Source organism: Augochlora pura, chromosome 5 (genome assembly GCF_028453695.1).
Source record: "Augochlora pura isolate Apur16 chromosome 5, APUR_v2.2.1, whole genome shotgun sequence".
Lineage (NCBI taxonomy): Eukaryota > Metazoa > Arthropoda > Insecta > Hymenoptera > Halictidae > Augochlora > Augochlora pura.
Window position 1 is genome coordinate 1,361,140 of NC_135776.1, and position 27,752 is coordinate 1,388,891.

The following is a 27,752-nucleotide window of genomic DNA, read 5'->3' on the forward strand; positions in this document are numbered from 1 at the left end:
CGTGGTCGAAGACAGGGATTTAAAAGGTTCTAAAAATAACCGTTTTAGACCGGCGTTCCGTCAAAAAGTGCCGCTTCCGTTTAACAAATCTCATAGGTTGGGTTCGTAAAAATAAAAGCTATCTTTCTTGCAAAATCTAGTTGGAAAGCTGGCTTAACACCACGATCGATTGCTTCGTTTAATCGTGAACGTGTCCTGCCGAAAAATGGTCTGAACTGCGACGCGTCGGAAAATTTGGAAACGCGATGGGTCCCCTTTCGGCGAATCAGTGGGTCGTCGAACGTGTGTCAGCCGTGCAAACGGTTCGACCACGGCCATGATTACGCAGGCAGAATGCAGGCAGTCTCTGCTGCCGAGCCAGGGTTCGCGGATCATTGCGTAATTGCCATGGTGATTAGACGGGATAATTAATACATGCCGAAAGCCTCGGCCGGAACGCGCGTTGCCCGGTGAATGGGCCAGCCCGCCCCTCACCCCCGCCTTCGGTACCACCGGCGCGACGGGAGACTTCTATTGTTCGGATATTGCGGGGCTGGACGCGTAATTAAAGCAACCAGTCAACGATAGCAACGGACGAGGCGCAACGGTTATATCAGACCGTTTCCGTGGATATTCGGCCGCGGCGACCGAGCGCAGACGATTTCGAAACGGTTTCGACGGAGCACGTCGAGCGCACCGTCGAATCTCTCCCTATCTCTCTCTATGATCCTCATTGAATCGCGACGGACACGTTCACGGATCTTTGACCTTCTAACGGGAATGCGAATCCTCTCGTCCGGATTATGCAAATTCGAATCCTCTTACAGTCTTGTCGGGACGGGAATAACTTGGCAGTCTTATGAAATCGATTAATCGGCTTTCGAGGAGTCAAAGGACCGTTCCCTGTAAGACTCGGCACGAGGACGGCTCCGAAAGGATCCCGCGTGCGAAGCCGAACGGAAACTATCTATTCCGAAATCTACGATCTTTGTCTGAAAAGTGGACCGGCGGTTCTCGAATGAATTTTTCCAGCGAACATTGTAAAAATAACCACGCAACGTTTCGATACAATTTGAACGGTCGCGAAGTTTAAATTCGATGGGAACCGTTCAAAATTATTCGTAGAGTCTCGAGGAGGTTGTGAATTAAGGAAACATAAATTAAAGGGATTTTTCCGGAACTTCCGGCCGCTTCGGCGAACGATTTTCCAGTCTGCCTCGGAGCTAGAGAGCCCCGCTGTAAATTCCGCAGAGTTTTTCAATACCGGAGCCGAGCGTTTTGCCAGGGAGCCCGCGATGCAAATGGCGCAACGTTGATCGTGAGTCACGGCGAGAATTTCCTCTCGCGTGAAATACAGCGAGCATGTTGCGGCAGCCAGCGTTCGCAGCCAAGAAACGAGCCGTATCGATGCGCTACTAAATGCAAAGTCGATACTTATTGAACTCGACGAAGGGAGACAGGCGACGAAGGGAGGTACGGATCGAGAGAGAGCGAGAGAGAGAGAGAGAGGGAGCGGTAGAGAAACTACGCGGAGAAGAGTAGAAGAGAGGAGTGGAAAACGCTATCGTATTTCCGGTCGAGTACCTGTTTCGTCGCATAAAACAGCGCCCGCCACGGCCCTCGCACCTTCACTTTTCTCTCCGGCTTTCCTAGTTTCCTCTCGACTCCCTTATCGACTCCTTTTCACCGACCTATTCCATTCGCCCGTGTGTTTCGAAGCGTGTATTCAGCGCCGCGGCAGAGGCTCGCGTTGAACCGACCGGAAAACGAACGCGCGCGCGGAAAGGAAAACTGGCTCGGAGACTCTCCCAAGACAGTGCCCACCAATGGAATTTTCCGTCCGCGGACGAATCTGCGATCGGTTAAAGATAACACTTTCTTGCTAGTCGGATGGACCGGTTTTACACGTGAGTTTCATTTGACGCGAATGCCTTGCGGGATTAAAGAAATTATAGCAATCAATGAATGATTCAGCGCTAGGAACGCGCGACAGGGTCGTCATTTTTTCGGACCAAAAAATTTGTTCCCACTGTTCAAGGTTCGCGTAACACAGCCCCGGTGTGCACTTTTTTGCCGGGCTTCTCTATTTTCTCGAACGGAAAAAATTGGAAAGGTACCAGATTTGGCGTCGCATTCCACAGAGAAAACATTCGTTCCGTGCGGTTCCGCTTCCGCCATTTTGCCGAGCCGGCAGATATTTCCATGCAACAGAGAACAAGCGTAGAATCTACACCCGGGTCTACGCCGTGGATAACGAACGAAATACGTGGAACGCGATGGATTTTCGAACGGGTAGCGGAGTCGTTAGGTTTCCAACCTATACCACGAGCGTGGGCAACATGCGCCCATCCTCAACCAGTTCCGATGACAGGTGTTACGGGGTACGAGTCGACGGCTTAACGACCGCAGGCCGAAAGCCGGAAGGCTGACCACTTCGGCACGTACCGCAAGTTTTTCGACTGCGTCGAGTCTCTCGTCATCCTTCTCGTCATCGTCGTCGTCGTCCTCCTCGTCGCGGCCCGGCCCTTTCACTCCACTTTTCCCGGCTCTCTTTCCCTTCCTCTTTTTCCCTTTCTTCGGGGGAGAGCCCCGTCGCTCTTTGCCGGCGCGGCTCGGCTCGGCGCGGCTCGAGAGGGTCGTTAAGAGAAGCCCAGGACAAGAGAAGGTAAAAACCTACCGGCTATGTAGCTTTTCCTCCTTTGTTTCCGAACAAAACCACTTAACCCGCGACTCGCCGCTCTCCCTGGCATCCCGGGACCTTCCTCTCCGCTCGAATTCCGCGCGGACCTCCGTGCAACCTCCGTCTAGGACCAAAACGCTCTAAAATCTACCTCCTCAGAATCTACGCTCTAGATTCTAGATCGTATTCCCCGGCGGAAGAGATCCGCAAATCGCGCAAGGGACGCGCGCGCGCGGACCACTTTGCATACCAGGACGCTGGCGATCTCTTGCTAATTTACAAACCTAAGCAGTCCCCATCTGCCAACGTTCCGGCACGGGGTCCGCTCGCTTAATAAATCAAACGGCGGATCGGTTATTATTCGCAAGTCCAGTCCGCGGCCAGTCTCTTCCTTTTTCCTTTTCACCGCCGAAAAAGTTCCGCGAAACAATTTCCCAGCGACGACGACGACGACGACTCACTCCAACCAGCTTCGACCCGATAAAATAGATCGGCGAGAAACTTTGCCGGTCGTCGTTCCAGCATCCGGCAAACATCGAAACACTCTTTCCCCGGCGGGAAAACTTCGTCTTGTACGAGGAATAATCGTCCGCAGTGTCCCGGTCGGATCGTTCGGAATAATAGAGGCTCCGACACTCTCGTGCCTCGAAGAAACCCGATCTTTGCCAATTCTTCCGGCAACAATCGATCGGGATTTCTTCAAACGAGTTTACACTTGCTCGAAAGCACGGACGTCATAGAACAGAGGCGGAGTTTGTTGTATCTTCTCATGACTCGAGGTTAACGATTTAAAATCCATCGACCGGACTCGTTGAAAAGTGAGCCGAATATCGCGTTGTTCCGGTAGGCGGTTTCCGTCGAAACAGAAAGACCGCGACGGCCGAGTTATTAGAGGCAGCTCCGCGCAGCTATTTGCCCGATACCGTGAAGAATTCCACGGCCGCTTCGTATCCAAGAATTCCCGGCTCGTGACAGCTAGGTGGTCCGTAGGTGGTCGCCTGCCGGACGGCGAACCGTTGGTTCCCCGTTGTTTGGGGCACGCGTAACCGAGCCGAAACAATTTTATCCCGCGTGCCTGGTCCCCGGCTTAGACAGCCGCGAAACGAACACGTTTCACAGTCGCCTCGGAAAATCCTCCGATATATGTATCCGGCTGCTATACGGAGCCACCGTATCGAGTACTGTTCGCCGAGGCAAATATTTAAAGAGCCGATCGTTATTGCGAGCACACGCGAGAGGCGTCGGAGAAACGCGCCGATAGGAATTACAAATATGACCGGCCGGCACTCTGCCGGCGCACTGGCCTCGCGAAGGCCGGCTCTCGCTTCGATTCGCAATCTTCCTTTTGTTTGCCTCCGCGCACTATGTTTGTTATTTCTCGGCCAATGCCGTTTATACTTGCAAGTTTTTTTTTCCTGCTCGGTCGTTTCTTTGCATCTCGCGGAGAAAAAACATTGTCCTTTTCTTCCTTGAATTTTTCTCATTGTTCCTGTTTTTTTTTTTTGTTAGTCGTCCAAACATTGCCGAAGTAGGAACGATGCAGTCCGAGGGAAAAGTATCGAATGCAATTTCCAGGTTGCTTTCATCGCAGCCTCCGATGGATAGAGTCCCATGGGCGCGGATACCTGCTGCTCTTGCCGTGACGCTACGCTAAGGGGGACGAATTTCGGGTTCCACAGCTCGGCAAAAGCACAGAGCGGGCCTGATTGAAATTTCACGATGGGCCGAAAGCAAATAAGAAAATCGCGGTTGTTCCGCGGCCGACTCCCCGGTACATTCCGGTCACGTATCCGCGCCGCGCGCGCGAAGCGGAGAATTCTCCCGCGGCTAGACTCGGCCCCGGCTCGCCGCCGTCGGCAGCGTAAACCGCGTTCCGGTATCGAAACGGTCGTCGCGGGAAAAGGCTTTTGGGGAATCTAGTTTCCGTAAAGCCGCGAGCAGCGAAACTTCGTTATGTTGTTAGACCGTAGTTTGCTCAATGAAACGGTTTAAACGGCTTTCCGTTCCTGCTCGTCGTTTGAATAAAAACGTGCACGGCCCGCAAGCCGGATCGCCGGCGACGGACACGCTCGCACGGCAAGACGAACTCGGGCCGAGGATCGCTGTTTACGTTAGACGTATCCGTCGACGCTGCTTGATAGCAGGGAGAGCCCAACTAACTGTCGAGCAAACAGAACTTAGGTGCCTCGATGGTAAAAGCGTACCCCAATTTTCTGCGATTGCAAGCTGCGCAAGTGTTTGATTGGTAATTGAAAACTCGAAGCTCCGCCTCTTCGAATGTTTCAACAATTTAACCTTCCGTTTCCTATGCCGGATCATTCGTGACTCGTTGTAACGTATACAGTACCGAAGTTGTCTGGTTAGTAGCAGAGAGACCGCCAATGTTTACATCGGCCTCACCATAAATATATCCTAACAATATATCAGTCAAAGCCAAGAGCTCGAACGGTCGTCACTGGCGGAGTCATATTACCGAGGCGCTCGAATAAACATTCATGTGTTTAGTGAAGTATCGGTGTGAGTCAGAAATGATTCCGGCACAGGACTCCGTGCTGCAGTACTCCGAGGGTTAATCATTTTATCGTCTCGTTCCTGTCGTTGACAATAGAAACGTTGGATTGCTGTTTTTGCAATCCTTGGGCCAACGAAACCAACGTCGTCGGATGTGTTTCGTCGGATTATTCGAGACGCGGAGAGAAGGCAGAGGAGAGCTAATTATTGGACTATCGCGGACCGGACAATGTCGCGGTGGTTTTCTTTGGAAGACGCAGGTGGTGGCTGGTGACTTATGGTCAGCCGGGTTCATACGCGGCGGAAAATCGTCGGCGGCGGCGGCGGCGGCGTGTATTCTCTCGGGGTCGAGCGGGTGGAAAAAAGCAGCCAGGCCCGGAGGGGCGTGCTCGTTTTTCGGTGGCATAATCTGTCGCCGTGAGGTCCAGAAATTCGCAGCCAGCCAGCCGCGGCGCTATACGGTTGATACCGTGCTCGTTTGTTGTCGGTGCCGCGCCGGATTAACGAGTTTATTTAATTCGAGCCGGGCACGGCAGAGATATTAATTTTGCCGGCGCGAATGCAAATTGCTTCATTTCGAGGCGGAGTTGTTTTCGGTGCGGCGCGTGTGCGTCACCGTGTAAAATGTGTTTGAACGAAGCGGGGGATCCTCTCCCGGTCCTGCTCCGCTCGCACGCTCGCACGCCTGTGCGTTTCGGCCGTGCTCGTACATTAAACTTTTCCGATTACGTTGCCAGAGCCAAAAGCTTCCGCACACACACACGCAGACTGTCCTGGAGCAAAGCCGCTCCAAATTCGTGCTGTTTTCGCGCGAAATTTCCTTCTCGTTACCCCTCTCCATCCATCTCTCTATCTCTCTTCTTCCTCTCGGTCTGTTCGCTTCGTTACCGAAGCTTTTTCACTCGAACGTTCTTAAATAATCATCGTCCGCACAGATCTCTCGAGTCTCAATGTTTTCGGTTTTACCTTCTTGTGGTAAAAACCCAATGTGCGGTTGCATCTGTAGGAAATGATTCTGCAGAATTTGTTAAACGCTTCGCTAATGACCAGTGCCGTGTTTTTCTTTGCAACGTGGAACAAAATCTATGGGCCAGTGTCGGTAGCGCACAATTGACACGCAATACGTAATTACACGGTACATGGCTCTCGCAATAGTGGTTATTGTACGATAATAACTACGATTACAGTTGGCAAGGTGAAGCGGCCATTCAGAGAGCAGGCGAACCGGGTAAAAAATCGTTTACAGATCCGTCGCATAATTGCGTACTATAGACTTCCACGCCCCAAATATCATTGAGAATATGTTAAACGCGGAATCCTCGGTTACGTATGTTCTTCCAACGAGAGAAGTCGGAGCAGCGGTCCGGCGAGTTTCCTCTCGTATAGGTAGGCGGATGGAAATCAATCCGATCGTCGCAGCGTTAATTATATCTCGAGGTTCGACTCCAGCTGCAACTCTGCGGGTCGCGCCACGTGCATTTGTTTACCGTCGCTCCTCGTCGGAGTATGTAGAGCTTGAAATAGTTTCGTAACGGACTTGGAAACGGGCTGCTCGTCCAGGCAGTTATGCTCCACTTGCAGCCGATATGGTGTCGTTCCGATGGAAAAATGCAGGTTGATCAAATAAGCGGGAGCTTGCGTGTAAGAACGTTCCGAACGGTTTCGGCGATCCCCGGCCCACGCGCCGATCTAACCGTGCCTTTGAAACATTGATGAAACCTTTGTGACCTGGTTCGCTCGGATATTGCGCGATATTCCTTCCTCTCTCTCTCTCGCTCTCTCTCTCTTTATCGTACATACACACAAGTACACACACACCTTCCGCATCGATAAAGTCGCGAAAAAACGAGCGACCGAGGCGCGCTTTGCACGGTGAATCACGGTAGATCCGCAACAAATTAAAAAGAAGGTCCGCTTGTAATGCGAGAGTTGCCAGCCCCGGGCGGAACGCGTTCGCGTCGAGCGGAAACACGCGAAAAATGGATTCGCGATCGTTGACTCTACGTGGAAAACAATGTAACGCGCCCAGATTTCGTTCAGCAGAGAAGAGAAAGCTGCTTGACCACGAATTATTTGCGGCTTCGATAACTCGATGATAACACTTATCCATTCTCCGAATCGACGATGAATTCCGAAGTGTATCGTGTCCGCGACGCCGCTGAAAAATTGATCAATTTTCGACGAATAGCATCGGGCTACGTGATCCGATTTTAAGGGGTTTCTTTGAATCAATTTGACGGTATTTTCCCGACGGAGTTTCCCAACTTTTGGCGGACGGTATTAAGCCCCGTTGGACCGCGTATTGTGATAGATTCGTTTGAATTTCGAAGAAAATTTGGAATGATTTGGAACATCGATGAATCTCGATCAATGGTACGGCGGGGTTCGTTTTAAAGGGGTTATTTCGAAGCAATTTGGAAATGGACTCCCGTAGAAATTTTATAACTCCGGGGAGCGTGTACTTCGAATCGACGCTAAAAGATCGTATTTCCGAATAGATCCACTTTCATTTGCAACAAAATTCGAAAAACCAACGCAACCGACGGCTGCAGCGTAGCTATCAACTGTTTCGAATCACGCCCGCGGTGTTTGCAAAAGGAACGCTCGCGATTCCGTGCGCGTCCGGTTCTTCCTCGAGCGGAAAAATCGCGGCGGCGGTTTCCCCCGTCGGCGTCGGTTCTCCTCGGCGAATTTCCCTTATCGCGACGCGGGTGACCGACTTTCCGTCTTCTTCTCGAACGCCAGCCGGCGAACGGGAAACGTAACGATCTCGTTCGGCCGCGATCGCCCATCCAGCTGTAAATTCAACCGGTCCCTCGAAAACTTATTGTTTCGAGCTGCCCGGACTCGCAAATTCGCGCCGCGGACTCGATAAATCGAAGAGCGCGTGGTTAGCACGAACCCGTTTTCGCCGTCTGGAAAAATGTTTACCTTCCCTCGGATCCTCGCGAAGAAAACGAACGCCTCGTCTCGAATTTATCCCATTTCCCCCATCGTTTTCGCGCCGGGAACACCACCGTTTCCTGCTTTAGAAAACGGTTTACTTTTCCCTCCGAATTTCTCGGCGTTCCGTTTCCACGATACGGCGAATTTCTGGCGATTCGTTCGCCTATAGCTGGCCGATAAATCACGCTGTAACATTTGCCTGATCGATACGCGTCTGCAACTACCGGCTGTTAAATGTCGTCCTCGGGATTTAATCGCAGCGCATTTGTTTGCCGACTGCCGAACTAGTCGACTTCTTGGACAGACTGCTATAGCTGGCTCGATTAAATCTTTTACATGTAAATATTTCCATCTGTGTCTCTCTGTGTGCGTGGCATTCCAGAACGTTAACGCCAATATCACGTTCCACCTTATTTTCTCTGGAAATTGTTCTAATTCCAGAGACAACAAACGATCGAATAAATTCCTTTGTCACACGTTCTAATAAAAATAACCATATATTTATAATTGCTGAACGAGATTGCGAGCAGCTTTAATAATCGTCGGCAATTACCGTTGTTTCAGAGTCTCTGTCGTATATCTTCCTCTCTTTAAAAAAGAAAAAAATAAATTCATAAGCAGAGCCGCAAAACATTTTACGCGATAGGTGGACGAGAAAGTTTGTCGCGCCGTAATTGTTGGAACTTTTTCGAGATCGAATAAGTTTCGCGAGCAAGTTAGCGCGCTGTTGGCGCATACGTGCGCGCGTATCGAGCGAGGAAAGCATATTTTCCCGCGTTTCCCCCCCTGGGGAGGAAAAGAGCGCAGCCATACTCGACGCGCGCGCGGTAATGGTTGCACAGTGTTCGGAGGTCTCCTGTCGCGCCACGGGGACCCCGAGAGCTAACTTTCCAAATTATTACTAGCCATTTGTTACACGCTTTGCTCGACCGCGGCAGCTGTTTTCCCGTTTTCCCGCGAATCAGTCTGCGGTTTCCGAGGGTATTAATCGGATACGGCGTTACGGTAAACGGTTCATTGTACGGGAACACGGTTTCCTCCTTCTCTCTCTCTCTCTCTCTCTCTCTCTCTCTCTCTCTCTCTCCCCCTTTCCCTCTCTTTGTCGTTTCCTCTCGCAAAATACACACACGTGTGTGTTTTTTACCACGCTCGGATCGCGAACAAATCACCTCTCAAGACAAACTGCGACACCGGAGCAAACTCCGGGAAAACCAGAGACATCCTGCTGGCGAGAACGCAGCTCTTACAAAATATAATTATGTCAATTATATGTTAAATGTATTTGTTACAACTAATCCGCCACGAATTCGAGATTAATTCGAAAATATGTACGATCTAAAAAATTGATCTACACGTGATACGAGTGTGTTCTAACGAACGATTTCGTTTGTAGGCATGCGACTGTTTGGGCATCAGCAAAGAGTGCGACTACTTCGGGCTGAAGTACCAGAACGCGAAGGGCGAGGAGCTATGGCTGAACCTGAGGAATCCCATAGAGAGGCAGACGGGAGGTGGCGTGGCGCCCCTAAGGTTCGCGTTAAGGGTGAAATTTTGGGTGCCGCCTCACCTGTTGCTGCAGGAAGCCACCAGGTAAGAAGAGACTTTCTGCAAAAGATTTTCCTCGCAAAGAAACTCGTTCGATCTCACCTCGCGAAGAAATGCTCCGCTGAAGTCGACAAAAATCATCGTTCGGAAACCGTTAGTGTCTCGTCGTCAAAATGGGGGGAGGGGTGGAATGTCTGGTTAAATTAGCGAAATTTGCAGTGCAGGGTTTAATTCGAATGGAGGTACGAAATAGCGCAATAGCAAGCAATCGAGACTCGTCTCGAGATTTTAGCCTGGGTTCTGGCTCTTCCCCCGGAATATCGTGGGCTCTCGAGGGTTTCTTACTCGCGCGAGAGAGAGAGAGAGAGAGGGAGAGAGAGAGTCGCGCCGGAGACGAGAAACATTTCGATTCGAGAGAACGAGGCAGGATAGTCGGTGCTGGGGCTCTCTGGTCGAATTGAAAATCGTTCCCGCGGAAAGAATCCTCCCCCAGCCTCGAGAGCGTAGCGCTGGGAATCGGCTAGATTCGTCGAGCACGCGATTGATCGATCGTCCGCTTCGCCAGAGAAAGAGGGAGAGGAAGAGAGAGTGAGAGAGAGAGAGAGAGGTTTCCACTTCGAATCGTCGAACGAGCACGTACAAAATTGCATGCCACGATCGAAGTACGGTCGCGCTGATTGCGCCGCATAATATGATCGCTGAATGCACGGGGTGTCTCGTAATAAGCTCCGTGTATCTCAGAAATTCCGGAAAGAACCATGAACAGAAGCTTTCTCTCGAAAATGGCTGGAACGCTCGCGGAAGCTGCGGGCAACTTGGCTGATTGCGATCTCGTCTCGCGCAGCTTTTCCTCGAACACCTTGTAGAATTCTTCGGGCAATGCGGAATTCCTGTTTACTGAAACTAGACCGGAGACGTGGCTGTTTAAAACGAGCTTAGGCGAAACGTTCCGCGAACTTTTTCGCGCCGGGTTATGGCAGTTGAAAGTTCGACGATCTCTCGCGATCTCTTACGGAACACGCGCCTATTCGTTTCGGGGACATTTTTCGCAGGAAGCGACGGCCCGATCGATCTTCGCCGACGAGCTCTCGAACAGATCGTAATTGTAATTCGAGTTTAATCGCGGTCGCCCGGATTGGCCTTGGCAAGGGTAAATGCTGCGACGAGTAATGCCGCCGACACACGAATTAATTCGTCGCCGAACGGGCTACGGTAATTGCGTCCAGCTGACGCGCGCGACACGACGCTCGCGCGTCCAGCAACACGTGTTCCCAGATTTACACCGCCCCTGGATCCCGGTCCTGGATCCCGCCCCCTGTCCCTCTGCCCCTCTGGCGTCGCGCGTCGCACTCGGCTCGCGAAAAATCCCGGAAATCCTCCGACGAAATTCAATCGGCTCTCGCGCTCGCCGATCCTCCGCGAACCTGATAATCGTTCTCGAACCCGATACCCCTAGATCTATTCGAACCGTTCAGCCGAATCGACGCGAGCCTCCACTGCAACCACTTTGCCCGGCAAGGGATTTGGGAAAATGGCTGGCCATGGTGTTCGACGAACGCCACGTTGTTGCTGGTTACGTTGGAGGGGTGAAAGCTGGAACATACCGTGCGGTGCATTCGTTTAGGTGTCGAGGAAAATTCGAGATCCAGTCGAAAATTGAAAAATTGGAAATCGTTTTGAAAAAGTGGTAAAATCTAAACGTTCGCTCTTAGAAGAATGCACGTATTGTCGCAGATAGTGCTTCAAACTATTCTTGAAAAGTTCTGTTCTTTTAAAAATTTTTTTAGCCTCCAGGGGCCTTGGATTAAAATCCAAGAATCGGGAGAGTTAAATGACGCATGGTCGAGGGATTAAAATGGTAATACGCGACGTTAGGGAGGGAGCCGTTTGTATCACGGTTGCATTTGTTGAAAGTAGTGTACGCGTCGGTTCTCCGTTCGAGGCTCGTAAATTGAAAACTGCGATAAGCCGATTGATTAAACGGCTGATTGTTCTCGGGAATACGGTGGCCTGTCGTTATCGGAAACCGATGAATATTCGATTGTTTCGATCGTTATCGGTCCTCCACCCTCGCCTCATTTCCGAATTAATCCGAACGTCCGCGGAATCTTTTAGGAACCCGACGCGCAAATATTTCTTGACGATTATTATTGACTATTAAGCGATATCATCGAGCAAACGTTCGAGCTTCGAACCAAGATAAATTATTGAGAGCAACAAATTTCTTCCGCGCGTCGAAGCGTTGTAAGAATTCTATAACAATGCATCACAGAATTTCGCTTTTACAATTGATTGTTAGGGTTCCGCTGGTGGCGTATAAACAGGACGTAAAACGCTCCTACGGACTAATTTTACGGGGTCCAGGGACGACGGAGGATCGGGTTATTTCTCCAGGGATCGATCGTAGTCGTCGCCGCGCGGCATCGGAGGCTGGCAGAAGCGATAATTTCCGGAAGTTTCACGAGCCGTCGCGTCGCGGCACGAATTAGCGCGCGGACTGCGTTAACGCCGTTTGAATATTTCTTCGTTAATATCTCCCTGGGCCGCTTAAACGCCCGTGTCACCGACCAGAGGGACGAATTAACTTACGATCGTGGCATGAATATTTTAACCCGCTTCGTCGCCGACGACCAGCGAATCCGTCGTCGAGATTAAAGAAAACGAGCGTCGCGACGAAGTCGGGCACATACTCGCAGAGCGATAGAGAGAACTCGCGAAAGAGACCGAGAGAACGAGAGAGAGAGAGAGAGAGAGAGGTAGAGAGAGAGAAGGGAGACTAGAGGAGAAAAAGGTTGATATTTTTAATAAGAGCTCTCCCCGGAGCTGCTATTCGCAGCGTGCAGCCCCGGCATTCGATCCGCGCGAGCCCCTGGAATTTCATTAAACCTGAAAATTGATTTCGTTGCGCGCTTCCTACTTGATAATTGGAAATATGCGAGCGTCGCGACGCCGCGACGAGCTGCTGCTGCCGCGCGCGTCGAGCCGCGTCGCGACGGCGAGAGCAGTCCCTCGTGGAAACGAGCGATTCCGTCGTGTCGACTCGGCGCCATTAATTAATGCATCTCGAGGCTCGGAGTGTTCGACCGTAAACTGGAAACTCGCTTCCCATTACCTTCCGTTTGCTCGTCGCAAGTTGGCGCGACGCGACGGATTTTATCCGACGAACACGCGTAGCAGCGAGCGCGCAAACGTCGCGTGTCGGAAGAAGTATTTAAGTGCGCTGTCGTTCCGCTCTGTCGTGACATTTGCGCGGTGATCCGCAATTTGCTCGCGGATCCGGATGCCGGCAACTTTACGGGGTTCAATCGTACTCGACGTCTCCTCGTCGGACAAAAATATTCGAACCTCGCTGGCTCTCCGTACCTGTTTCTACAAAATTGCACCTGTTGCGAAGTTTTTCATCGAGATCGACGCGTACAAGCTGATCGCTGCTACAACTATTAGAGCCTCTTCGATCGCGATCGTTCCTTGGATAAGACAGGGTATTAAATAATTAAAACAGGAGAACGGAATAGAATTTGTGGAAAAGAATCGAGCCGAGGTTTCAGCGTACGTAGTTGGAGGCAGGTCGCGTTAAAAAGCCAGCAACAATACCGTCTTGTCCGGTTCTTTTCCGCGGGCCGTGAAAGGGTTAACGATCGTAGTTGGTCAGAGTCGGAATCGCAGTCGAAGCTCTTTTGTCGAAGACACGCTGGCGTGGCGGAGCGGTCGAACGCCGGAACCGAGGAACAAAGGGCCGCGGCGCAGTCGGTGAAACCAGGGTTTCAGGGGTTTCGGGATCTCTGTGGCGGCCGGTTGCGTTGGCTCTCCCGGGAGCATAAATCAGAGATTATTACAATGGTTTTGCCGCGGAGATACGGCCGCGTCTATTCGCCTCGCGTTATATTCGATGCAACCGATGCGAGACAATGCCTTTGTATCTGTAAATCTCTTAATCCCTTTATGGAACGAGCACACACGGGGTTCCTTTTGTCTCTCCTCCTTTTAACGCCGGGAACGCGATACTCTGTCGCGGATGCTGATATCTCAGCCGCCCGGCCGAATTGTTGCGGCAGAGTCGCTGCGAATATTCATCGATCCTTTGACGGCGTCTGGGCTGGCGCTCTCGGGGAAAACAGCTACGGAAAAGTCTCGACGGAGGAGCGAGGATTAATCTGGCGCGGTTAGAGGGAAAGCGGCGGTGGGGACGGGTTCAGAAATCACCTGTGGAAACATTCTAAGACCTAGGAAAACAGGATTGGCCGTCAGGGAGGTCTGGGAGGAGGGGCAGATGTCTGGCCTGAGACTTCAGGGCGTAGGGAAATAGGATTACATCACGAACGAGGACTTGGATGGGATATTTTTCGAACATCCAGCAACATTAGGACCTGCTTACGACGTCTACAATCTTTCTGGGACCTCAACATTTTATCGTCGCGTCTGCAGTATTTTTTTAGGACTTTTAGGCCTTTCAGAATTTATCTAATACACCTCGCGCCATGTTCGAAGCTCCGGAATTTTTCTTAGAACTTGGTTTCTAGTAAGAACCTTGCTGGAAGCTTCCAAGCCCGCCAACACTGTCTTGGATCGTCCAAGATCGTTAGGACTTTATCGAGAGATACGAGCACATTGAGAAATCGCTGACCAGGATAATCGAGCATCCCGCAATTAGAGAGAGAGTTACGTGTGGTGAAACGTATGCAGCGATTCGAATAGTAATCGCGCGCGAGCGCGCGGGGCTCCGTCTCTAAGTCCCGAAACTTTGCGAGCCTCAATCTCGCGGACCGCTTCGCGCTCATCCTTGAGAGAACGCGACTTGCGGATCTAAAGGAATCGGGAATGCGACCCGGCCCGATCCGGCCAGAAGGGATGCATAAACTCGCGATTTCGAGGGGGGGTTCGCGTCTCTCGGTTCGAACCCCGAAGAGATCCTCGTTGGAAACTCGGTCGGATGACTTAGGACTTAGGCAAAGCGGCGCGCGGGCTGTCTCTCCGCCGTGCAGTTTATCCCGGCCTGCCCCGGCGTTCCCCGCCCCCGTGTTCGCCAACGTTCTGGCAAAGGCGCACGGATTTTTGCTGGAAAGTCTCGACGGTTTCGGCGGTTTTCGAAGACCGCGCTTAGCCTCGTCGCATTTTTACGACGCTTACCGGGGGGGATTATCTCGGTCGGGAATTTACGGTTTCCGAAGCCGTAGGACGCAGCGAAGCTACGCGCTTGAACTTCGCCCGATAGCGGCCGCAGTTACGGATTAAGAACGATCGCAAAGCCGTTTAAGTTTCCTCTATGTGCTCGTCGTCCAGCGGCCCCCGCGGGGGCGGTTCCGAAACCATGCAACTATCCCGGGAACTCTTTGCCGTTCTAAACGGTCCTCGGTTTTTGCCCGTTGCCCGATCCCCGTCGAAATATCGCCATTGTTGCGTTATTATGTCACCGGTGGGAATCGTTCGAAAGGGATTGCTTATCGCGATCTTTCTTATCCGGAGTAGTGTCCCGAGTCGTAACATAATTTGCTACGAGAAACAAAAACGTCTCGTCCTATCAGAAAAATGATTAAGGACGAAGCTGCGAAGAAGAAATCTTAGCGCGAGCAGGTTGGCAGAAGAGTAACGTGCCCGTCGTCTGATCCCCTGCAACGAGCGTAGACAACTTTAATTTCGCATAAAGATCCGCGATCCCGCTATTCCCAATGAAATTGCAGAAAGATGGATCGAAAAGAAATTTCACCGTTGAAAAACGACTGGGCGAACCGCGGCTTGATTGCGCTCGAAACGCGGCCGTCGTTATTAACCAGCCCGCCCACGCGATACAACCGCCGGCAATAAATTCTTTTTCACCCCCGTACCGTCTCGTAAATCATACCTTAAAGGGGGAACGCCATCCAGCCGAGATTACCGAGGTGCTTCAATGATTCAATATCTTGCAGCGGGAAATTCTGGGGATCATTCGTTCGCTCCAGGGAAATCGACGGTTTATCGCGACGGTACGGAGGAAACGGGAATACACGGTCAGCCGAAGCGACGCGGCGGCGTCGGGAATACGCGGTCAACGAGCACGAGGCTCATACCGAATGCATGGGCTAAGCTGTGACTTGCGTAAAATGCCACGAGTTACAAGTTTACGTTTATTTGAGCGTCGTGTTTGTTGTTTCGCCTCTCTGCTATTTAACCTGTTTGCTTCGTTAGCGCGTACATACCAAGTGCCAGACTGCGGGGCCCACTACCGATCGATAATTCCGGCGTTATCCTCGATACTCTGCGACGCGAACGACTCGAGAAGGGAACAGATTTAAATCTTTGGAATCCGGAACGCTCGTCGTATCAACGCGTGCTAAATGGTTGCTTTCGATTCGATTTATTGCAACCGCGTAGTCTTGGGTCAGTTCCCGATGCAGACGATCGTCGCAACACAAGGATCACCGTAATATGGGACTTTTGCTATCTGCGCAATCTGGCTCCGGGGGAGTCCTCGTAGTCCGACGTGCGAATAAGAGCGTAATTCGTCGGACAGCATCCTCCAGGACATCTTTCTCGGTGGGAAAGTTCTCGCCGGTCGGGAAGTTCGATACGCCGCGATCTGCGCGCTGGACACGGGGACAAATGGAGGAGTCTCGGAGTCGGAGCAACCGACATTTGTCATCGCAAGGACGATATTGGTTCCGTTCGAACTTGCAGAGCAGAATGGCTGAGAGACACTCCTCTCTCTCCCTCTCTCTCTTTTTATCCCGTTCTCTCCGCGTTTGAGTTATTGTTAAAAAGTGCCAGCTAGGGCGGAACGGGCTCTGGCTGACGGAAGTCGACGAGTCCCTCGCGCGCCGTCTTCTTCTTCTTCTTCTTCGGGATTCCGCCTGCAAACGAAATATACGGGAAGATTGCCGAGCCAGGAGCCAGCTACCGTTCTATTTATCTTCGAGCTGCGACACGGCAGCGTTAGATGGCTGCGCAAACACCGCGACTTCCTCTCGCCGTGTTTCCCTTCGCGTCCCCGCGGTCCCGCGGCTCCAAACTTTGTTCTTAATGTTTCGCTTAATAAGCCATTCCGACTCGCGACTAATTATTGGACAAGAGGAATAGAAGAGGGTTCCGGAACCCGTTCCACAATTTGATCGCGAGCCCGCGCTCTCCGCGGTGATTTTCAAGTCGCTCGAGATATTTCTTCCGAACAACGGGGGCCAGTTCTGGTCGGTAGATCAACTTTGCAAATTTTCTTCGAGCCAACAAATTGCGCATGACAATTCTGCACGGTTGCACAATCGGCACCAAGATAAACTGCGTAGAATCGGGGAGCCCGGAGGATAATGCTGCAACGGTGTCGTTTATATTTGATGCAGTCGAAATGGATCATGCATGAAACAGCGCCTATTCATCGTCGCGAATTCCAATGCGAGGGTATTAATAATTGCGAGCGCGGATTTCGTGCATTCGCGAGAAAAACCTGCCGACCGGATACGATATGGTAGAGCGGTCCAGGAAATTTCGGATCGCGCTTGCATTAGCTTCTATAATACTCTATAGTTTCAACTATAATATTTTTCACCGACATTTCTCGGGCCTCTAGAATTTTTCTGGGACAGCCAATGCTTTCCTAATACTCTCTGGGATCTTGTTAGAATCCTAGAGTTTCTTCAACGTCGCCAGCATTTTTTTAACACTTTCAGGGCCTTTCCACGTCCTGTAGAATTTTCCTAGAATTTTTAGAACCTATCTGAGACCGCGATAATTATCAGGAGGCCACCGGTAACTCTCTAATACTGGCAGGACCTTGCTCGCGTCCTTGTTACCCGATTTATCCATGACGGTCCGTTCCAGTTTATACTTTAACGCCGGCCGTAATTGCGCGTTGTCGTTTGTCGCGCCGTTCTATCCCCCGGGGGCTCGGCGACAAAAATTTCGCTTCGCGGTGAAAAGCGTGGGCGGGCCGACGCGAGTCGCGGGCATCGTTCCCGCGTAATTAATTCACCGGAGGATGACGAGGTCGTTTCATTCGACCGTGGGTAATTTCAAAGCGCGCTAATTTCCACCTCGGCTGGCCGGTGTTTGGAACAGCTATGAATTCGCCGCCGGCTGAATCGGTTTCTTGACCAAACTGGTCCGGTACATCGCGTAACGTGCAACAAAACGTTGTGCTTTTAATTGCCTCCGACGAGAATCGTTTATTCGCTCGGCGTGTTCGCCGTCCTCTGGGCTCGGATATTTTTGGTCAGGCGCGGATATCGCGCAGACTAGTCAGACTACGAGGATCAAGATCCAAGCTCTCGTCGAACGCTGTTTTCGACGGCAAGTTCGAGGATCGCGGCGAGCATCGTCGATCGCTAGGATGTCATGCAATGCTTCTCGATCACCGATTTCCAAAGGAACCGGTTGGGATCGCAGCTGGACAACTCCGATGGCCCCGGCTTAACCTCGGCCAACTTTGCCAGGGACAAGTTCGTCGACAATGCGGTTCCCGATACGCCCAAGGATTTTCCGGACTTCTCTCTCTCTGTCTCTGTCTCTCCCTCTCTCTTTGCGGTCTCGCACGTTCGCCTTTCTCTCTGTTCGGTCGCGTTACCCGACGACGATCGTCTAGGACTCGCAGCGTCCGATTTTCCTGACGGGAGCGCTCCTCTTTCTCTCTCTTCTCTTCTCTCTATCTCTATCCGCCATCTCCGAGCGTCGAGGATTCGATCGTTGCTCAGGAAGTTGCGCGCCGGAGGCGTGGCAACTAATGTTAGTATTTCAATTTAATCTGGACGCGAGACTGTAACATCAAACCGTAGAACTCGATTTACTCGCCGGAATTCGGTTCAGAAACTCCGATTGTATCTCTGTTAAGGTCGGGACCGATGGGTGGGCCACGAACCGAAGTAGATAGTCCTCGTTCTTTGAGCCGCGAACTGTCTTTGAGATGAAGGAACAATTTTTGGCTACGACTGAGGGAGAGTAGCAAGGAATAGCTCTGAACTAATCATTTTCGGTTCTACAAAGTTAGGATCAATCCTGTTTAGTAAAAGGTAGATAATGATAATAATGGGTCCCGAAGCGAAGCTATCGAATCTACAGGTTTCGTTAATGATTTTCTCGTGCCGATCAACAGGTTCGGCTTTCGGTACACGATCGTCTTCATTTTTCAATTTAGCGTTGTTCGCGGCAACGCGAAATATCCAAACGACCGGCGCCAATTTCTGCGGAACTTCGCCGCTGGTCGGACGTTTGTCGACGGTTAATTGGCCCGCGTTCTCCAGAAGCGCGGCAATGCCCTCCCCCGTCCGAAATTTCGCTCGCGATCGGTCGCGCGTTCTCGCTCGTTGCTAAAGTTACGGAAAAGTTGGTTTTTGCCGGCCGGTGTAACGTGGAAAAGGCAGTCTGCTCGTAATCCTCCGGCGAAACGAGGTTCGAGGCGAGTGGCTCGTAATACCAGTGGATTACAAAGCGCCGCGCGGCTCTCTCGCTCGCTGCGAAAGTCGGGGTAAACGAAATCTCGAGAACACATTCGTGCTGCCTACATACTCCATTCCTGCGCTTTTTTTTTTCTCTCTCTCTCTCTCTCTCCTCGTTTCCCATCCACCTTTGCGAGCGCGGCCGTATCAAACTTTTTGTCGGCTTGAAATTTCGCATCCGAGATGCTTCATTTCGTCGGAGCATCGTTCGACGTTAAGCGCGTTCCACCCCCCCGTCGTCGTTTTCTTCTCGCAACGACGAACAGCCTTCCGACAGCGTTCCCGATCATACTCTGTCTCGCAGTTTTCGCAGATTTACGACGTCCTCGCCAACAGGCGCGACGGCGAGGCGAAGAATCGACGGATGCAGCAGCCGCTTTTCAACCTAATAACTCCTCCGGTGTTATGCCGCGGTGCCGTCAAGCCGGAGCAATTAATCCTCGAACTAATTATCCACCGACGTTTCGCGTTCCCGACAAAACCGAAACTCCGAGGTGGGGGGGGGGGGGGGGCTAAAGGGAAAGTGATACGCGATCGCGGTTCTCGATTTCTGAACTAGCTAACGAGGCATTGATCGCTCGCGAAGCCGTTTCTTCTCGAGAAAGTTGGGAAAATTGTTGCGAACATTGACGAAAAGGAAGAAATATTTTATGAAAAGACTCTTTGTTCGTTAACGAGATCGAACTTCGCGAAACGATCGCTTCGAAGCGTCAGGTTCCTCGACGTATTAGAATAAGCTACAAACGTAAAGACGATCGTCTAATCCGTTTTTCTTGTACCCGCAGGCATCAGTTCTACTTGCACTCTCGTTTGGAGCTGGTCGAGGGTAGATTGAAGGTCTCCGACTGGGGTTCCGTGGCACGGTTGGTCGCCTTGATAGCGCAGGCCGACGTCGGTGATTACGATGCCATATCGCCGCTGCATGCACTTTACTCGCAGTGCTGTCAGATACAGCCGACCGAGCCGTGCGATCCAAAACCGCAGGATCTGCTGCACCGGATAGTCCAACAACACAAGGAGATCAAGGTTCGTGTCTCATTTCCTTAACTGTGACCTTTGTCCCTTACGATTCCAGTTCGTAATTGAAATTAGGGTCACGTCTGACGATTCTTTAACTTTCTGTGCAGGGTATGAAAGCATCGACGGCCGAGTACTGGCTGCTGAAAGAGATCTCGAACCTGGACACGTTCGGCCAGGAAATGTTCCACAGCAAGTTCGGATACAACGGGGTGTCCATGATCGGCGTTGGTCCTCACGGGATCACGGTTTACCGCAGCGATGACGAGGAGACGCAAAAGTACGTAGACAAATGAAGAAACAGATCCCAAGAGACTGTGTGCCGTCTGGGCTGTGCCCGACACCTCGGTAACGTCCTCTCTTCTGTTTCCCTCTGTCCGCAGTATACCGTACACGGCGATACAAAGTGCGACGTCGCAGCGTCGGATGTTCCACTTGGTGTATCTATCCCTGGACGGCGAGGAGACGTCGTTGAACTTTAAATTGGACTCGAGTCAATCCGCCAGCGGCCTGTACCGGGCGATCACCGAGAAGCACGCGTTCTACAGCTGTGAAACAGTCAGGAGCGCCGTCACCGCACAGTTCATACGGGATTTGAAGGTAATCTGGATGAGAATTTCGTGGAGAGATTGACGGATACTAGGATGTCGTAGAACAGTCTAGACAATGTTCTTGTTTTTTCCAGGGCACCATCATTTCCATCTTCAACGAGGACTCCACGTTAGGGAAGAAGTACGTGTTCGACATCCGAAGGACTTGTCGAGAGGTATACGACAATGCTCGACGAGCTTTGTACTGCGAATCTGCGACCGTCAGGCTGCCCGACGAGAAGGAGAAGCAGATCTTGGAGAGGCACGACTGCGCCGGGGACTGCGAGGATCCCAAGTGCAAGGTTTATTTCTCATGATGCCCCAACGCGAGCAGCAACCATCCCCGACAAGCTCAGGAAATCTACTTACGTACTCTCCTCAGAAATAGCTTGCTCTGCATTCACGGTTAAATACAGTTTGCAATTCATAGAGTCCTAACAGATATAAATTCTCAAGTGAGTAAGCAGATACTAAAGTACTCCTCAGACGTAATTCAATGTTCATTTTTTATTAAGGATTGTGTACGACTTCGGAAAAGGTTGTTCAATGTACATAGAAAATTATAATTAACCCTGAGGAACGTATTTGTTTGGTTGATTAAAGATACCTGGCTTTAGAAGCACAGACGTTTCACAGTAGCTAGAAAATGATTGTGTCTTGAGGAAGGAATGAAGATGGTAGACAGAGCTTTGAAAGGGGGTTGCGGTGCAAATAGCGTCGGTAAACTAAACAGAGTCCCGAGGGACGAATTGGTCTTGACTGGTCTGTACCGTTTTAGGAATCCCGGGAATGTTTGGCAAGATTGCTGGACGCGATGCTCTGTCGCATTTGCATGGATCGCAGCCTGGACACTGCGTTGTTTCCGTGCGGACATGCGGTCGCCTGCTTGGATTGCGCCCGGCGTTGCGAGCGGTGTCCGCTGTGTCGGGCGGACATAGATCACTGTCGGACGATCTATCTTCCAATCGAGCTGACGCACGTCGACAAGCACAGTTCGAGATCGGTGGCGGACGCGGTGATCGAACCCGGTTATGGCCGGACGTCGAGCGAGGAGGTCAGCAAGAGGAGTTTGAGCGACGAGAACCAGGTGAACGGTAACGATATTTGAGACCGGCGAGGCGGCAGGCTCGGCGTGATTCAGAGGGTCTTTGGGATCTTTGCTCGCCGGGTCGCTGGATCTTACTGATCTATAGGTTGCGATTACCATGCGGATTCACAGTTGCTTTCCGTATTGCGTTTGCTAGACCTTTTGCTGGAGGTTGGACGTTGATTATATGTACCGCGATATATCCACACCTGTTTTCGTGGTCGATCGCCTGTTCGTTTTCATCGTTGACAATCGGACCAATCGGTTTCGTTATTTAATCGTCGCTGGTTATGTTGCTTTTGTTCCTCGCGCAATTAGATAGATCACGCGTGGTCTTTTTGTTCTCGTACGTGTCAACATTCATTTAGATACACGGTGTCCCAGGGGTGAACAGTTTTATCGGAACCGGTGACCCTTAGCGTTTTTTCATAGAGCGCTCGTTATTCATTACGCGTGTGCACGCGATATCGTTTGCTAAAACGAGCAACAAGACGCGTTCGCACACGACGGTCCTCCCCGTAAAGGACGTTTCATTTATAACGAACGCGATACTTTCTGAATGACAACGCGACTCGATTTATTATAGCCGTTCGTCTACCGTCGGTAGACTACAGTTTTCACCGTCGTGATGCAACGCTGCTGTTCTGTGATTCCGTTCGCGTTCGCCTGTATAGATAGATAGTCTCGCTCGATAACTGGGGGCGAAGAACCCTTTGTCGATAGTTAGCTCGCATAAGCTGGTTTCTCTCTCTTGTGGAACGTCCTGTACGTGGAGGAAACCCTGTTACAGTAATATATCTGTTTATATGTACATAAGAAACGGAGATAACCCGACCGGTAGGGTCGACAGAGTAAAAGTCATGCGTTCACCAAATGTTAAATCCGATTTAACTAACTCGGCGCCGTTATGCCATCTTTTAAGTAAGTCCTAGCAAAAGCGAAAACAGAAACAAGCGAAGCGAGGATCGCCTGTCTTGCCGGACTGCGGACTTTAGTGCGTGTGACGCTGAACAGAAGGAGGTATTATTTTTTTTTGTTTCTTTTTACCGTGACACACGAACTCTTTTTGATTTTTACTTTTGATTTCTTTTTTTTTATTTACTTAAGTGACCAAGAGTCGGCAGTCCGCAAGAATCGCGTATCCGCTGGGAGGAAAAAGGCTGTTACAGAATCAAAAGCAAAGCGTATCCGGTCGTTCGGAGGAGTCTGCGATTAATTGTTCTTCGCGTGTATTATTTATTACGTTGGTCGTTGTCCTTGCCTTCTTTCCCTCGATCGTCCACGAATTGATGTCGTCGTTACCATTCCCACGATGAGTATGGATTGAAACAAGCTGTGACAAATAGAGATGAGTATCTTGGCTGCGTGTCGGTAGAGTGGGAGAGAACAGGGAGCGAGAGAAAGAAAGAGAGAAGGAGATCGTTGTAGTCATTCATCAATGCAAAACAGACCTAGTTTATAATTATTTATAAGGGAGCGAGAGGGAGAGAGAAACTGAGATAGCCAGAATATTAGTTAGAATGAAAGAAAGAGAGAGAGAGAGAGAGCGTTTTTACACGTTAAATTAATACGATATGTACCGAGCACACAACGGTCTCGTTAAGTCAGCGAACGCGTAGCTAATCTTTTTTCCTGACGCTTCGTGTCCGTTTAGTTTCTTTTAGTATTTTTATATATCGTAACGATTATGAGATCGTGATCACGCTGCTTCTACGAATCAGATATCGGTTTCAATGGTTCTTTAGATCGAAACGCAGTGGCGAAAGAGAGAGGAGAGGGTCGGTGAAAGAGAGAAAAAAAATCATGTTCCCCTTTCGATTATTCTGACTGCGCATAATTCTTCGAGAACGAGGGAGACATTTTTCTACGAACCGCAAACGCAATTTGTTGTTGTTTGGAAGCATCACCACCATTTAGGGTAACCAGAAGAAAGGGGAGGAAACCTTTTTGTGATTAATTGTCTGTATAAAGCCGTACACGGAGGAATTCGAGATCATTGTAGCTGTTAGATGTGTATGGTAGAGACGAACGATATCAGAGAGAATGGATTTCTAAGAATTATCGTTTGCAAAGAGTATTTTTAAAGTATTTCCAATTATTTTTTAGTATTATATCAGGATTCCACTTGACATAGTGGTACACATATAAAAAATATATATATACATAAATATACATATAAAAAAATCAACAACCACACAATCTATAAAAAATAATTTTTAGCATTACCAAGGTGCAATGTCCCAACCTGTTGATTAAATACGGTGAAACATCGATTGTTGTTCGTATTTCTTCCCCATCCCGATGTCACACGAATACCTGTAAATCTCATCTAAAAGTCCGTCGCAAACTGTTCGTTTGTTCATTCTAATTAATATTGTATAAATGTCCAACGTGGAACCGCTGTTACTTCGTTGTTTTCCTTTATTTCTCTCTTCTCAATCTGATTTTGTAAAATTAGAAATCACTCTCTCAACTACGCATGATAATTTAAAAAATAATAATAATTCATTCATGGTTTACTTGAAAAGAAAGTAAAGCAAACTACTTCTCGTTAATTCTGCAATTTTTAATTATTTCTTTAGTCAGCAGCCGATGAATTTTTTCTCTTTTAAGGAATTAGACTCGATGAAGAGATCAACGCCAGAAACAATAAAATATCATCGCATTTTTCATAGAATAAATTGAAATCGGCGCGTTGTGTCGGTCTTTCGATTTGAATTTCAAAATGATCGTGCTTTGAAAAAAGAACGCGAGAATCGCGGGAGGAACTTCTCGTGGACGGTTAACTATGGTAATTTTTTGAGAGCTAGGTGTGCGCGGACGATGATCGTCTCCCCGAGGTTCAACGAACACGGTGCATGGTTACGTAACGCAATTATAAAATTGCTACGGATCCGAGAGAAATGGAAAAAAAATTTCAAAGATCGCGCGGAAACTGTGTTCGCGGCAGTTCGGTTGGAGATGGCGCGGTCCGCGCATGCGTCGCCGTAGTCGATTGGCTAGCGGCGCGGCACTGTCATATGACGAAGCTGTGTGGCATCATGGGAAGCGGATCGCGATTTTGCAACATGGCGGTGAATTGAGCCAAAGTCGCGGTGCTGTGCCATCAGAAAATGTATTTTTCGTAGTCGCGGGACCGGTTTTATTCTAGTTCTCGTGGATGGGACAGTGCGATACGGGTTCGGGACGCGTAGCACGGTGCACGACACATGTAAATATGAGTGGAACGAGCCATAACGTTATTTCGAAGGTGACACCCCGCAGCTCGGTGTGCAGCTCGAGCACGTATGGCAGAGACTAGAACCCGAGATAAGGAAGCTCCGCTTCGCCTAAGCAATACGTATCGCCGAGTAAAATCACCACCGCGAAATAGCGATGCGGTGGCCAATCTCGCCGAACTGTGAAAACGTGAGTGTTTTCGATTCAGGAGACCGTAAACTGTGCGTGCCAGTGTGCCCGTCGTGGCTGCGTATTTCGGTAGCGAGGCACAGTGTACGGCTCTGCCTTCCCCTTGATCCCTGTGATCCCTCTCCCACCGATCGTTTTATCGTCGAAATTCTCCTCGGCTCGTCGCAAACGATCGTCGATGAACGACGGATCACGATAAACCAGCATCGAATCGAGAGAGAGCGTTTCGACGTGCGACTCGCCGCTAAGGCCAGAGTGCCACCATTGCCATCAAATATATCCTCGCAGCGATCACGTTTTCCTACGTTTCGTAGTAGACGATCCTCGATCGTCTATTTTCGAGGAATTATTTTGTCCCCCGATCTTCTCCACGGATCGACGATTATGCGTTCTCAGCCGATTCTCCCCGAAAACGCTTTGCTTCGTGGCTCGTTGTTCCCGTGCTTCTTCCTCGTATGTGTTAGGAATCGTGTTCTAATACCAAATTATTGTGCACGCGCGCGTCAGCGAAACGAAAAGTGCATCACGCGGTTTTTCCTTCTGTTACCGACGCCCGAAGAAGTGTTTTATGGTCGGTGTCGGTAAACGTCGATGTAGCAATGCGCCAAAAATACACCACATGTTACGGTATTCTAAAAGCATCGCACGTTGCAATGCTTCAATAACGATAAGAGTTTACGGCTAACGGCACGGTCCTTTGTGTTTGTTGTTCGGGATCAGTGTTTCACAACTATCCAATCTCTGTTGTACTAAAAAATTTTAAAGTAACTTGCACTTTGCTAGTCTTTTGTTCTATCGTATATATTTCATAACCAAGTATTTGTGTTTACAGGCACCACAGACAGACTGTGTAATCTTGCTCTCAAGATGTAATTGTATACGTTAAGCGGTGCACTTAATTTCATTTCGATGGAAAGTATAATACCTACGAGGAGGAAGCACATACTTTGTTTATGCAAAAGTTTATTGCCCGACTTCGAGACTATACGTCACTGTTTCGTTCAATTTGCCCTAAAATGAAACGTAACTTGTAATCCATAGATACACTTTGTAATGAGGTACACGTGTGTAGCTGCATAATCCTCCAGCTACGAGGTAATTTAAAATCCTGATAAATTCAGGGAAGAAGAATGAAATGTCATGTTTACATAAATATTTATTGTTCTATCATCGAGGTTCGACCGGGTGTTACACAATTAAGAAATAAATTTGTTTCTGGACACGTTAAGCAATTGTGTTTTGTGTATTCCGCATTGAATAAAGAATGAGGTCGCAGCTGCACCCGAATACACTCATTTGCATACAATAAGGTTTCCTATATACATTTGAAATAATATGCCTTGCATCCGTTTAAGCGTAGCATACTTTGTTTCCAACAACCTTATCCCTGTGCCAACTGAATGGTTCTTTTATCTTTCCAGATACACGGAAAATTCCAAGAAAACATTGTCAATCTAAGTAACTTGTGATCGTATATGCGTGCCAAACAAAAGTATATAGAAGGTCGTTGAAGAGACCCGATGGTTTCCTGACATGATGGAAAACAAACTATATGTGAAAAATGAGCCTGGCCTCGACGGACAGTCCCTCGCGAATCCGCAGCCAAATCCAGCCTCTGAGGAGATTGGAGGTGCCAGGGTTTGTTTCGTTTGTGGCACAGTGGGCCACAGCGAACAGTACTGGCTCCGAGTGAAGCCGAACCCGGCTGGAGCGCCGAACGAGCCTTATTTTCCGTTCCTGGAGTCCCACGAACCACCTGCCGGCTACCGTGGCGAGGGTGCCCGAGGCGGGGCTGTGAAGGCCTGCAGTCTCTGCTACGCGTTGCTGTTGCAGCAATGGCAGAGCTACGAGCAGGATGCTAGGCCGCATAGTCAACGAATCTATTGGCTGAAGAGATGCGACGGTGGTCCGTTCACCGGGGCCGAGATGGCTTTGCAGGGAGAGTATGCTGCTCAAGTTCTTGGTCTGACCAACGAACAACCGCCACAGCTCAGACCGGAGAACCGACCGGTGGGTATCTCGCCGCGGCTGCCGACGAACTCGCCTTCGCCTAGGGTGGTGGAACAGACAAGGCCGCCGTCAAACTCCATCGAACTGCCAAGACCGCATTCGAACGCTGCTGAAACGCACAGGCACCTGGAGCAAGCGAGGCTCACCATGGAATCTCCCCATCAAAGACTGCAATCGCCGCACCAGAGGTTACAGAGCCCTAGGCAGCCCGTCGAGGACACCAGAATATCCAGTGAAGCAGCTTTAGACCTACGACACGCACCAAGGAGCTCTCCTGCCCCGCAACCAGCGTTACCACCACAGCCTCAACGTATGTTCGCATTTCCAATTGCACAGGCTGCTCCGGGCGACTCTTGTCTATCGCTTCGACGTACGACCCTTATCGATCCAATTTATTCTGGAAGAGGTCATAGTCTGTAGTAGCCTGTACAAGAATTCTTTACTTTAGGCACAGTCCATCCATTCAGTTGGTCGAATGTTTGTAAATAAAGGTCAACAGTCTGGCAGATAAACCGGCGAACGTATATCTAATTCGAATTCTGATCTCAAGCTTGACTGTGCGCGACCTTTTGAGATCCGGCTAA

General features: G+C 50.1%; 2 protein-coding genes across 3 annotated transcripts in view; both read left to right on the forward strand.

The window, feature by feature from the left end:
• The window catches only part of Dnr1 (E3 ubiquitin-protein ligase defense repressor 1), a 62,837-nt gene extending 38,803 nt beyond the window's left edge, over positions 1 to 24,034 (forward strand). Inside the window, exons 2-8 of one of the 2 annotated variants that reach the window (XR_013494137.1) lie at positions 9,510 to 9,706; positions 19,842 to 20,082; positions 20,184 to 20,353; positions 20,457 to 20,673; positions 20,759 to 20,965; positions 21,442 to 22,770; positions 22,858 to 24,034. Coding sequence is in view for 1 of the 2 variants with exons in the window: in XM_078181776.1 (XP_078037902.1) it covers positions 9,510 to 9,706; positions 19,842 to 20,082; positions 20,184 to 20,353; positions 20,457 to 20,673; positions 20,759 to 20,965; positions 21,442 to 21,771 (1,362 nt within the window). In the remaining variant the exon portion in view is untranslated. Of the gene's footprint in view, positions 1 to 9,509; positions 9,707 to 19,841; positions 20,083 to 20,183; positions 20,354 to 20,456; positions 20,674 to 20,758; positions 20,966 to 21,441 lie in introns of both variants that reach the window. The other variant, XM_078181776.1, reaches the window with a different exon arrangement.
• A 767-nt stretch (positions 24,035 to 24,801) lies between these two features.
• The window catches only part of Px (MAP7 domain-containing protein plexus), a 63,628-nt gene continuing 60,677 nt past the window's right edge, over positions 24,802 to 27,752 (forward strand). The window contains exons 1-2 of the mRNA XM_078181889.1: positions 24,802 to 25,158; positions 26,580 to 27,478. Coding sequence (XP_078038015.1) covers positions 26,692 to 27,478 — 787 coding nt within the window. The 5' untranslated portion in view covers positions 24,802 to 25,158; positions 26,580 to 26,691. The remainder of the gene's footprint in view (positions 25,159 to 26,579; positions 27,479 to 27,752) is intronic.